The sequence below is a fragment of the Acomys minous genome (genome assembly GCF_964271855.1).
Source record: "Acomys minous genome assembly, chromosome: 3".
NCBI lineage: Eukaryota > Metazoa > Chordata > Mammalia > Rodentia > Muridae > Acomys > Acomys minous.
The window spans coordinates 126,288,173-126,302,218 of NC_140485.1; the positions used below are offsets into that span (position 1 = coordinate 126,288,173).

General features: G+C 39.2%; 1 protein-coding gene across 8 annotated transcripts in view; it reads left to right on the forward strand.

Annotated features, from left to right (window-relative positions):
* Positions 1–14,046, forward strand: part of UTRN (utrophin) — a 490,767-nt gene that overhangs the window by 240,145 nt on the left and 236,576 nt on the right. For all 8 annotated transcript variants that reach the window (XM_084777015.1, XM_084777016.1, XM_084777011.1 and 5 more), the window contains 2 exons: positions 1,548–1,702; positions 11,910–12,099. In XM_084777015.1, coding sequence (XP_084633141.1) covers positions 1,548–1,702; positions 11,910–12,099 — 345 coding nt within the window. The remainder of the gene's footprint in view (positions 1–1,547; positions 1,703–11,909; positions 12,100–14,046) is intronic.

A 14,046-nucleotide genomic window follows, 5' to 3' on the forward strand; every position in this document is an offset into this window, starting at 1 on the left:
TAGTTTCTGAATTGTCTATGTGTTTATCATTCTTACTGATTGTCCCAAAGTAATAGCAAAGTTTTTGTACATGTGACTAGAGGAAGATAATTGAAAAATGATCAACATTGTTTCCATCCTAGTTCCCAAAATGCAGTTGGCCATCACGTCTGTGGTATCTGTGTGTACAGATTTTGAACTAAACACACATAGATTTTTTTTTGTTAGCTTGTCATTATTCAGTGTAACAACAATGTGACAACTGATTATGAAGCACTGATGTTGTTTTAAGCCAGTGGTTCTTGACCTTCCTGATGCTGTGACCCTTCAACACAGTTCCTTATGTTGTGGTGACCTCCCAACCAGGAAAATATTTTGTTGCTACTCCGTAACAGTAATTTTGCTACTGTTAGGAATCATAATATAATTGTGGGATATGCAGGATATCTGCCATTTGATCCCTGTGAAAGGGTCATTTAGGCTCCAAAGGGATAGCTGCCCACAGCTTGAGAACCATTGTTTTAGGCAATACAAGTAACCTACAGGAGATTTATAATATACTGGAGGGTGCGCACAGCTTACTGTGCAAGAACCATGCCATTACTTTAAAGGGCACACGCAGGTTTGGCATCTGCGGAGGGGAAGGGTCTGAGACCAGTCTTTCACAAGCACTGTGCACTGATTCTCTGCTACTCTAGTGAACAATGTGTGTGTTTCTTCTGAAACCTTAAGATGGATATTTTTTCACAACTGCTACAAAAACATTACAGATGCAAATGACATTTGCTGTCATTTTCATGGAACTATCTTGATTGATTGAGAGACTCTCCAGGGTTCAGACCCTGTAAAGTGATGGTACACTGAGCATCTGTGTAGCTATTTAGGCGAGTGCTTAAGATACCGTGGTCCATCCAAACTGTTACCTTTGCAAACAGAGTGATCCAGGGAGTAAGGGGCAGATGATTCCCACCAGGGTAGTCTTTGGCAGGTCTCCAAGCACATATAGCAGAACTCAGTGTATTCTAACGTGATACGTGTTCTGCAAGGATAAGATGTACAGCAAAAAGAGTGAAAAAGTCAAATGATTTGAGGAAGTCCAATATCTCAATGAGTAATAATTTTCATTATCACCCACTATGTACCCTATTTCTCTGGCATTCTCTTTTAAAGATGGATTTTTATTATTATTTGTAAGTTATTACATGTGTGTTGGGGAGGGTGGGCATGCGTGCATGGGTGCTGCTGGCTGTGGAGGTCAGATGAGGGTGTCTACTTCTCAAAACTGCCAGCTCCAGATTGCCATGGTGAAAATCTTCTTCTTCTTCTTCTTCTTCTTCTTCTTCTTCTTCTTCTTCTTCTTCTTCTTCTTCTTCTTCTTCTTCTTCTTTTTCCTACTTCTAGAATCATTTTGGTTCAGTTATCTTGGCTTAAACTTGAGAGTTTGTCCCTTTGCTTTCTTTTTGTGATTTCTGTGTCTAAAATGTGCTGAAACTTTCCAGGAATTCCAGTGCTGGGTAGTGCTAGTTACTCAGAGACCAGTTCTAACTATGCCTTGACTTACACCTTAGCTATTGCTTCAAGAGCTGGGTTCTGGCGATGGCGTCCTCATGGCATTTGATAACGTCCTGCAGAAACTTCTGGAAGAATACAGTAGTGATGACACAAGGAATGTGAAAGAAACCACCGAGTACTTGAAAACTTCATGGATCAATCTCAAACAAAGGTAACTTGAAAGCCTTGGCAGGAACATGTACATTGCCTGCTTGAGGATCCAATTTCCTTGGCTTTCCTGCAGAAAGAAACTAAATAGACAAATACTAGAAATAGATTGTATTTTTTTTCTACTTTTAAATTGTGATGAACAATTTTACATTATTATACTTTGTGCAGAGTGTGTAGTTTTGTATTTTCTTGAAATTTTACTGTTTTTCTTTAAATAAACCTTGGTAGTGTTTTTAAAAAAGACGTTTTCTTATTTTCTCGTCCCTCTCTGTACTATTTGGAATACATTTTGTAGTTCTCTGGTATAGAACACAGATAGTTGTAACCATTTCAAGGTAATATTAGTACTAATTGTTACTATAATATTGTGTGATATTTGGCTGGGATATAATCGAATGAGGACCAGGCACTATAGTTCTAGCACCTGACCTCTGAGATAATCTATGTACAGAGTTTTGGTTAATTCTGTATCTTTTCTTCCCATCAGTGTCTTTGCCAGTATGTCTGAAATGGCCTGAAAAGGCATATGTGTTCATAAGAGAGGGCTGTGGTCACTTAATCTTGTAGGGTTTGAGAAACCACAAGCAATGGTTAACATTTTTTCAGATTGCATGGTTTTGTTTATCATCAGTTAAAAATTATCTATTTTATACATCATACTGGAAGTGCCTGTATGTAAGCAAAATTATATCTTCCTAAACATCCATTCTATGCTAAACAAAATTTCCTGAAAATTATTTTGATATCAAAACATGTTCATTTTGTGGTGGATAAAATTGATATCAGAGAATTTTATAATATAATAATTTTAAAAGTTTAGTGGTGACTTAATATGAAAGAATTTTTGGCTCTAGATTTGTCTTAAATTGTGTGTGCGCGTTTGCATGAGTGCACGTGCATGTGTTTGCATGTGCACATGTGTGTATATGTGTGTGCATGCATGTGTGTATGTGTGTGCACAGGTGCCACTGCACTCCACAGGGGTCAGAGCTTAACTTGCAGGAGTTGGTTGTCTTTATCTACCTCTTGAGTTCTAGATCTCTCTCTCAGGGTGATAGGCTTGGCGGAATGCACTGTGTTGGACCTTTAGGTGTCATTATTAGTTAGATTCTTTAACATGGGTCTGAAAACTCCTTGAAGAAGATAACAAAGGGAGACACAAGAATGCATGTGTGTTGGATATCAACCCAGGTTCCTGAGAGATAGCCAAACAAATGCACAACTTCGCCAAAAGTTACAGGTAAATGGCTGCAATCTTGCTAGTTTTAGCAGCATATTGTTTTTTCGTGACACACTGTTTGGCTAGATCTCCTAACTAAGATAGGGAGGAAAGTGAATTAAAAACAGTGGTGAGTAAAATAGTCCTTAAAACTCTTTTATCAGTTTCTAGAAATTCCATGAGTAAGACACATGACTTTATTTTTATTGTAAAGCAGCTCTAAAACACTCACTTTGAAATGTGCAGTCTGCTTTGCTGTGCATCATTGAGGCTTTTCTTTCCTTTCCTTTGTAAATACTTTAAGACAGCTAGCTCATATCAGCAGTTAAATTAGATGGAAGAGGCAATTAAAAATAAATTATATCCCAAGGTGATCTTTCATTTATCAAAGGTGAGATGGCTACAGAGCCCCAGTTTTCTCATAGTTGCAAGGACTTGCTTTACTTTATTCTCTTTCTGTATTTCAGAAATAAAAAAATCATATTAATACTTAGATATGATTTAGATAATGCTGTTATTCATGCAGTTGGGAAAATACAACAAAACTGTGCCTCACAGAATCCTTCCTGAATGACAGACAGGGCTTCTGTATTGAAATTATGTGTGTTTCAAATCTTTAGCTATTCAAAGTAGACATCGCCCGGGAATATCATACATCATTCCCCATTTTCTTAAGCAAGGTGTGAGATTATATTAACCTTCTTCTGTGTTTTTTGACATTGGTGGTGTTAAGACAGCACTCTAGACTGGTGTTTCTCAACTTTTTAAGTCATCTTGCATATGAAGCTTTTAGACTTTCCTGCCCCGCCAACCAAAGTTTTAATCAATTAGCTAATGAATTATTTGGGGCAGGGCACAGTCTTACTAACATAGCCGAACTTGCAATATGGCTCAGACTGGGATCAAACATGCAACCTTCCTGCATCAGGTTTGAAGCCATATTCCTAATGGAGTACCCTGTTTGTCTGTTTACACCCTGTGCACTTCAGCGTTAGAGTTAGAAACAGGAGTATGTTTCTCCACCTCCGCTCTGGGGCGGGTCTGCTTAACATCTGCTTTGAGAACACTTGGCCTAACCTAACATGGTCGAGCTCAGTGAGGTTAAGTGCCGGTGCTCAAAGTCACACAGAATGCCAACGATAACTTCGAAAGACTGACGGCTCTGCCCATGCGCTGACTTCTGAAGTGTGCACGGCAAACTTAATGAGCTGCTGTTTCTTGTGAGTGCCCGGTGCGAGTTTAGTGTGTGGGTCTGAGCGGCTTCTCATTGCTGCTCACTGCAATAAGCACTTCGTGCCGCTCTCCTGTGATTCTCCCAGCAGCCTCAGGAGACAGGAAGCATCTTTAGTCAGCATTGCACTGGTAGTAAACGGGAGCACAGAGATTGTAAAGACACCCAGGGTCACACAGCTCACAAGCATAGCTGGGGTTAGAATTTCGGGCCCTTTTGACTACACAGCCAGGCTCTTACTTCCTTTAACAAGAATTTAAATCGTCTTCTGTGTTATCAGAATGTCAGCTATTGCTGGGGAACGCTCGCTCTGTGCGCTTGCTTCTCAGATCTCTCTGTGATTCTATTTACTGGTTCTTATCTGCCCTGTGCATGGAGAACAGATTGGATTAAAGATATTGGGGCTCCTGAGAATAATATAGCCCTACTGTAGGGCTCAGATGGCTCCCCCAGGCCTTTGTCATCACTTCCTCTTACTTCATAGCTGAAGTCTGAATACGCATCATTGTCAGCAGAGTTCTGCGGAGGTGAGGGGCATCATCCTTGGGTATGCAACAATGTTAGTGGCTATAATGCATGAAATTTGATATCAGCTTTCAGTGGAGATGTTTGGTACGAGATGAAATTGACCATTCACATCTAAAGGCCCTCATTCCCTTATCTACCATGTCAAAATCCCAAGCACCCTGATAACAGAAATCTGCCCTTTGATGTGAGGGTCTCTATTGTAGCCTTTGTGCAGCTCAGTGTGAATGGCTTCCTCTTAGCAGGGTAAATATTAGTGTTTGATTGTTTCCCCAAGCCTCCCTGGAGATAATCTGCAATGTAGACACAGTCATTTTCAAATATGCAAAAACTCTTAGTTCTGTGATTTGCATTTCTAATGCCCGTTCACTAATTATTTGTTGCAAATTTAGATGGTCAAAACGTGTTTGCAAAGTTGAGTATCCCTTATCTGAAATGCTTGGGACTAGAAGTGGTTTAGACTGGAAGATAGTAACAGACACATAGTGACAGATATAGGAGATGATGCTCAAATTGAAATATGAAATTTATTATGTTTTAAACATACCTTGTAAGTTGGGGAGTGTAGCACACATGAGGCCTCATACCATCCCAGCACTGTAATTAAAATGCATATTTATGTAAAAAATGCATATGTAACATACAAATAACTGGAAGATAATTTATATAACATGTTAAGTAGTTTTAAAAATGAAACAGAATTGTTTACTATAGCATCATGTTAATACTAAATTTTTTTCAAGATTTCAGAGTATTTTAGATGTTTGGGTTAGGAGTACTCATCTTATAGCAATTTCTGGATTGTGGATGTCTGACTTAGGTCTGATTTCAGTTCTATAGTTTCACTCTGCATAGATAAAATAACATTTTATGTGCATATATATACATGTATATAAATATAATTGTGCTGAAGGATTATAAAGGAAATCAGGTACTCTAACTATATGCAATGTTTTCTCAAGAGTCACTAATTAACTACGGTCTTTGTCCTTATTCCCACAAATGACCATTTTAAGGCATTTTTCAGGATGGTGCAGGCAGAGCAGAGTGCCTGGGTGTGAACCCTGAACAAGTTATTTCATCCCATTTTCCCGATTCTAAGATGGAGACCACGTCTGATGTATAGGACTACTGTGAGATCAGAAGTCACATATAAACATTCTTGGTGCCTAGGCTTGTGCTCCACAAAGGGTCAACCAGATGCTATCGTGCTGTTGTGTCTTCCTTGTAAGCCATCACACTCTGTAGAGCTTTGTGTGGCTGATTTGCAGAAAGCAGAGCCTGTAGCTGCTCGTTTGCCATTCTGAGTGGTTTCTACTGATCCTAAAGATAAAGTGCTGGATTATCGGCTTTAATGAATGCATTAGGCACACACTCAGTCTTTATTTGTGGACGAAACTTCTCAAAAATCCAATTATCTTGGTTAGTGAAATCATCATACTTGCTTAATTAATGCTTTATTCAAGTGTCCTTGTGCTAAAGCATAAACCTAACCATCCTGGGAAGAAAATAATATAAAACTTTAAGGATTATCAGTTGATTAGGAGTCATTCGTACAGTTCAAACTGATGGGTGAAATGACTTTATTTTCTTCTTTTGATATGATGCTGTCTTTTTCATTGTTCCTCATGGACTTATATAGTTTATATGGACTGACAGAAGTTCCGTGTACACTGAAGATTGAGGCTGTGAAATGGGCATATAGCTCAGCTGATAGAGGGCTTGTCTAGCACGCAGGAAGTCCTGGGTTCAGTTCTTAAGCGGTACATAAACTGGGCATGACCACAATCACCTGTAATCCTCACGAGATATTGGTGGAAGATCAGGAGTTTTAGGACAATCCTCTTAAACACAGGGAGTTTGAGGCAGCCTGGAACATATGGGACTCTGAAATAAAAGGACTGATTTTGTTAGATCCTGGGCCGTTCTTGCTTTCCCAGCGTGCTGTGTTGCATGTCTCAACGCTTCTGTTTCTATGTGGCAAAGGCCAGTCACCACACTCAATCATCACAAGCAACAATGCTCACTGTTCACTGTGGTTGCCTCTCCCCCATAGCATGTGTTAGTATGTATTTCAGATAGATGTTAATTTTGTTTTCAAGGCAACACAAGGTTAAGAAACATTGATTCAGACTTGTGCTGCCATTTTCCCCTCAAGAGATGAATGCATTTAATCTTATACCACTGCGGAGGCCACCTCTTAAAACATTAAAGTTAGCAACAGGCAACTGTGGCATTCCTAAGAACCCTTTTCACATTTTGTAAAACAAGACCCGTACGTGTGAGAATATTCTTTGGCCAATTATCAGTATGCACACACTTCATTGAACAGTATATTGTATTTTATAGCTTAAAATACCAAATACTGCCTAACATCTTTAAAGTGACATTTTCAAAAGCCTGCTATGTAGGTGGCCATATTTTATGTTACAAAATGGCTATTGGCTTATTTTATAGACTCTCACAGCGAGGTTTATTGCAGATATCATGTGAGAGCTAAGAGTTCATATTTTAGAAAATCCTAGTTCCCTTTATATAAATGATAACAAATCTGTCACCCATGGATGTCCTTACAGCTTCCCTGTGAAGCTGTCCCTGTTTTCTTTGTGTCTATAGTCAACTATTTCTTTCGTTTGAAACATAAAGGTGTTTTAGCTATAGTCCCCTTTGTAGATTTCAAATGTTATATCTTACACATTTTCAGCCTATTCTTACATTGTTTTTGAATTTTACAGGTGTATAGATTTAGATTAAAAAAAAAAAAGGCCCTGCCTTTGTCACTTAAACGCAAATTTCCTAAAGTTAAAACTCTTTATTCCAGTCACAATACACTCCTTTCCCTATACCCTCTCACCTTTTTCTCAGCAGTTCCTCTACTTCTTTCTGGTCTTATCTGAGACTCAGAAAAATCGAGAATTGAGATAAAGACATGAGCTTGATCTGCAGAACTAGAATTGTTTCTTTATTTGTTTTTCTGTGAAAAGATCCGGCCACGGTAGTGTGCACTGGTAATCTGGGACTGTGAGGGCAGAGAGTGGTAGATTGGTCACCAGCCAGTGTAGCCTACACGGCAGGTTCCAGGTCTATGAGAGACTATGCCAACAAAACAAAGCAAAGCAAAGCAGAGCAGAGCAAAACAACACCAACAGTAGATGGCATCTCATGAATGACATCAGTTGGTCTTTTGGCTTTCACACACTAACATGCGTGTGTGCCCACCCACACATGGACCTTGAGAGCCTAGGTGACTATGAGTTCAGTACCAGAAGTGGTCGTAGGAGCCCCAGGATCAGTGCCTCCCATCCCCTTTGCGTTCTGCGTTCTGTGTTCTGCTTCTCTCTTCTCCAGTCACATTTCCTGTGCAAGTAAAGGTTCTCAATGAAGAGAGATAGGAAGCTAGGATGGGGCAACAATGGAAGAACTCTTCCTGCTGCCTCTGTGATCTCAGCGATGGATGGTACAGTTTGAAAAGGACCCTGGAGAGTCCAAAATGGCTCTTTCACTGGTCCATTCCAACCCCTCATTAAAGACTTTAAATGGTTCACCCTAAGCCATGTCCCCAACAAATGACAGAGGAGGCAAAATTAGGTCCCTGATATATATATAATTGAACCTCTAATTTTAATCATATTTTTCTTATGATAAATTATAATTTCTTAGTGGTGGATAAATGATTTTTATAATATTCGGTATACAACACTAACTTTGGATCTAATTTTAGAAACAGAAATTTAGTAAACATGGAGGGACTAAATGAGCTGCATTCTTTTAGAAACTTCATATAAATTATATTAACTTCAGAAATCAGAACATAAAGTGACATATATATGTGGACTTTTTTTTTTTTTTTTGTCCTTTTGGTTTGTGTGGTCTTAGGAACCAGGTCTGTGCCTGTAGTGGGTAAACACTCCACTACTGAGCTAAACACACACATGCATATATCCTTCACTGTAACTCATTATGGTAACACAAATGTCATTTACACTTCGATAAACACAGTCTAAATTTCAGTGTTCCTTTTTTATAATTATAAGGTTTATTGCTTTTGAGTATGTGTGGTGTATGCCCATGTGTGTGTTCATGTATGTTCAGGTGCAAGCCAGAGGAGAGTTCCAGAACCTTCCTGTATTGTTCTCTGTCTTGGTCCCTTGAGACAAGGTCTCTCATTGACCCTTTGGTTCTTTGGTTTTATCTGAAGCTAGCATTTGCCTTGTTTTTTAATGCATCGTTTTCTTTGTTCCTGTTGCTAATTCCTCTCTCGTCTTTTCAGTGGCCTGGCATTTTATTCCACAAAGTCTGTCATGTTAAGCGATCTGATCTGTCACTTCTAATATGTTTATCTTGAAGGCATCTCTCTGGCTGCCACGCTTTCTGAGCCTGCTTGCACCAACCACATTGACTAAGTCTAGTCTTTTTCTCTCAATGTGCAATCTGTTTCTTGGATTTCATGGTTTTGTTTTCCCTTTTTGACTTATTTCATTTCAGTGCATCCTTTGTAAGTTTTGTCAAGTTAATACAGGATTACAGAACAGTGGACACACTCTCTCCTCTCTGATCCTCTTTCTCACTATAAAAGAGCCCTTTGGTGTTTCCTGGTGTTGCAAGTCTTGTTTCTTTCTTTCATTTTTTTCCCCCTGGAATCTTCCCCCTTCATGCTGTATATAGTTTGATATAGTCTTTCTCTAGGGTCTTTAGAGAAAATGGCATCTGGGGACAAATCTCAAAGGCATATGACTAGGTTGCTGCCTTATACCACCATAATTACGCAGGGTGGACTCTGAGAAATGTGGAAATATGGAAAACAATTTCTCCTGTAGTTTGTAGAATAAGTGGACAGATTAAAAATCTATATATTATCAAAGTTTAGAGTGAAACTGGATCAGAATCTAAGGACCTTTCTAGAATACACATGTTTATTTTCTATATAAAGCAGCTCCCTGGTCCAGAGTAAGGAAACCTAACTGAGAAAACATAGTCTCAAAGACTTTAAAAGAAGGTTTGATTTTGTTAAATGGGGATGGTAAGAAAGACACTATAACATGAGTATAAAATTTTACATGATCACACTGTCAATAATAGTCTAGAAAAATCTGAAACATGTTACTTGGACATGAAGAGGATTTGGGAGAAACATAGAGGAAAAAGTTGGGAAAAGAACTTGTTGATAAGTTATAGAAGGCAGCACGTTCCAAGCAGGGTAGTATTTTAGTTAGGGTTTCTGTTGCTGTGAAGAGACACCCATGACCTCCACAACTCTTATAAAGGAAAACATTAAATTGGGTCTGGCTTATGGTTTCAGAGGTTTAGTCCATTGTCATCATGGCAGGAAACATGGCAGCGTGCAGACAGACATGATGCTGGAGAGGCAGCTGAGAGCTCTACATCTTGATCCTCAGGCAGCAAGAGGAAGAGCATATCATACTGGCTGGACTTGAGTTATAAGACCTTAAAGCCCACCCCCAGTGACATACTTCCTGCAAGACCACACCTGCTCCAACAAGGCCACACCTCCTAACAATGCCACTCCCTATGGGCCAAGCATTCATGTACATTAGCCTTTGGGAGCCTCATTCCTATTTAAACTACCACAGGTAGTTTGGGTTTCTTTTCTAGACAAGTGTGATTAGTGGAATTTTATGGAGTAAATGCTGGCCTGATTATGTCATCCCAGAATGTCTCATTAATGGATTCACTGAACTCCTTTGTATCCGGCTTCTTTCACTTAGCAGAGTGTATTTGAGAGCCTGGCCATGTCATAGAACATGGTTTGTCTCAGTTTCTGAGTCATATTCCATTGCTTGCATGGACTGTATGTTACTCTCCAGGTCCTGTTTGGGTTGTTTGTGGTCTTAGGGGATAGCCACCCTCTCTGTGTTATCTGCTTTAGAGATTTCCCAGATGTGGGAACTCGCGGTACATGCCCTTTGGTACTTGGATTTGTGATACATGCATGCTAGACTGTTTATCAGGCCTTTTTTTTTTCATTCTACGATTGAGTAATTGCTCATTTATTTGCATATAATATTCCGTTGATCAGTTCGTTCTTCATATGATGAGCTGTGGTGGGGTTTCAGTGTTCTGAATAATAGTGTTTTAAACATTTGTGTATGGATGTGCAGTTTTAATTTTCTTGGGGTCTAAATAAATAGGACTAAAATTGTTGGTGCCTATTTTTTTAGTTAATATTTATTTTATTATGTGTGTGTGTGTGAATGTCTGTCTGTCCTTCTTCTGTCTGTCTGTCTGCTTATCTATCTGTTTGTCTGTCTGCCTGCCTGCCTGCATAGAAGCCAGAATAGGGTTTGTACCCCTTGGAAGCGGAGTTACAAGCATTTATGGACCACCTGGCCTGTTACTTGCTGGGACCCAAACTTGTATCTTCATGATTGTACATCAAGCACTGTTGGTAACAGATCCATCCATTTTTCCAGCTCAGGACCCATTAAAGAAAAATGATTTGTCTGTTTTTCACTTTTAAGCTTTGAGGTATATAAAATTTTAAATGTTGACTTTACAGGTGTGTATCTTGTCCGATTTACATAACTTTCAGTGCTGTAGTTTTGATGTAGAACTTATGAAATATTCATGAAAGCTTGTTTGTCCAGTGTCTTCCAAATATTGTTAAGTATCACATTAACATTACTAAATATTATTATGGTTTTAAGTGTATTGAATCAAATATTATTAAATCAACTTGTATTTACTTGTATTAGCAAAGCCCAAAAGTTGTTATTTCATTTGTAGCGTTGAGGATTTGTGACTATTAGGCCAGTGCTATATCTTTGAGCTGTACACATTAGCCCCTACGTTATTTGTTTTTAAATCTTAAATATTTATTTTGATTTTTCCCCTTTCTCATTCAGTGAGTGATGTGTGAATATATTTGATATTGCCTTTTGGTTGATAAACATTTTATGGCAGCCCATAGTTATTGGCATAACTCTATTAGAAATAGCAAATGCTCAAGTATGATATATAACATGCAGGGACAATTATTTTATGGTATGGATGTGGTTTTGTTAATATTCTATGTGTCTGTGCTGGTATCTCACCAATCACTAGGCACCTTCCTTAAGGATCATTTTATGCCTATAGAAGAATAACCACACAGTTGCATTTGATGGCTTAAAAGGATGGAACTTCCCCTGAAACAATCTGTTAACTTTGTCTTGGGTGCATATGATGTACGATGTCGCTTTGTAAGTCCCAGAGCTGTGCCCTTGTTTCTTTCAGCATCGCTGACAGACAGAGTGCCTTGGAAGCTGAGTTGCGGACAGTGCAGACCTGTCGTAGAGACCTGGAGAACTTTGTCAAGTGGCTTCAGGAAGCTGAAACCACAGCGAATGTCCTTGCGGATGCCTCTCAGCGGGAGAATGCTCTTCAGGACAGCATCCTGGCCAGGCAGCTCAGACAGCAGATGCTGGTAAGTGTGTGGGACGCCACAGGCAGCAGTCTCCTACTGAGTCACCTGTGGCCCCTGGGCACTGATTACTATTTTAAGAGGAGGCTGTCTACTCATTCAAGTATTAAATCCGTGTTATCCTATGAATTAGGGTATTAGGGTAAAGATACCTCTTGTTTTATGAAAATAATAATTGTGTATTTAGAGGTGGAGACTCAAGGCTGCTTGGTTTTCTGTCATTTTAAACCCTTTTACCATTAGTGCTATTGAAAACTAAATTGCAGGGCACTTCCCCTTCTTATAAATGGGGAATTATTATAATTTATATTATTATACTTATATATACTACTTATAATAAATAGTATACTAATAATATTATAAAGACTTGCTATACAAACTTCAAATCTCTGTGTTTCAGTTACAGCCAGGCCTCTTAGGCTCAAAGGCACTATTTATGTATTTACTTTATAACCATTATTACATATGCAATCTGAGGTTCGAATTTTACTCTGAGAAATGTGATAATATTAAAGCCTTTCTTTAAAAAATTTGTGTGTAATTTTATGAAGCATGCTAACATGTCTCTACCCATTCCAAATATTGGCCCTTCCGTGCTCTTGAGTCTCCTTCTCTTATTTTGGGTATGTGCGTTGACCTCCTCTTGTCAATAATCAGAGAGAACCCTTCTCCATTACAACTTAATTCCAAAGTAACTTCATTGAGGTGTCTCCTGTGTGCCACGGCTGTACATCTCATTTCTTCTGCATGTTCTGAGTTATTTGCAAACACATGAATTCATCATGTTGCCTAGTGTTTTCTAATATTCTGGTGAACACGCGTTCTACTGTCATCTGATGCATGTTTTTACCTACCCTAGTTGGTCACAGAGTTCTTTGATCATGGAGAATGCCAGTCTTGTTGTTGACACAATGTCCCATGAGAAAATTCCAAGTAAATGTGCCTGCTTTTAACTTCTGCAGTTCAAATTCAGTACCGTTAACTATTTTTTTTAATCCATTCTCAGGAATTCTTTTCTCTTGAAACATCTAAAAGACCCTATTGTAAAATGTCAGCCAATATGTATATCTTGATTAAAGGTCTAGAGGCTTTCTTGGATCTACTGCTCTTAAAATTTCTAAGTTAAAAATAATTGTCATTCAACATTCAATGTGTTAAAATGAGTGCCATGGCTATACCCTCCTACAAATAAACACACACACACACACACACACACACACACACACACACACACACACTTACAAAACTAAGCTGTTTAGAATGGGCTTACATATGACTCATCCTTCTGTGTGATGCTGTTCCTGTCTTATACTGAGACTAAGGAAAATCAGGGCCTTGGAAGAGTGGCTTAGTGGGCAAAGTGTTGGCCATAAATGTGTTAAGACCTGAGTTTGGGTCCCTTGAGCTCATGTCAGAGGCCTAGTGTGTAGTAGCCTTATGGTCCTTTGGTGTGTCCCTAGCCCAACGGTAGAGAGGGTGGAGACAGGTGATCTCAGGGCTCAGTGGCCAGCCAGTCTGCCCCTAACTGTGAGCTCCAGGTTGTGTGAGAGACCATGTCTCAAAAAATGGAGTGGTGAGTGATGGTAAAAGACATCTGATGCCAGCCCCTCACCCCACACACTCACGAATGGCCAAGCGCACTCATCACATCTACACACGCACACATGTGCACCTCAGCCAGCACAAACAAATGTTAAAGAAGAAAGGAAAAGCAAATATCGAGGCAAGGAAAGTGTCTGTTTGCCCATTGCTTATTTTTCATTTGTTGCACTCTGCTTCTGTGATTTGGAGATGAGAGTGACCAGGCAAGCATCAGAGTTGAATGTGCTCCTTTGTTTCACCCTCTGGATTCTCAGAATGTAGCCATTAATGTGAATTGCTAACATATTTTGAGAACATCTGGATTTTGGGAGACTACAGTAGGCATTCGATGTGGGTAGATGCTAGACT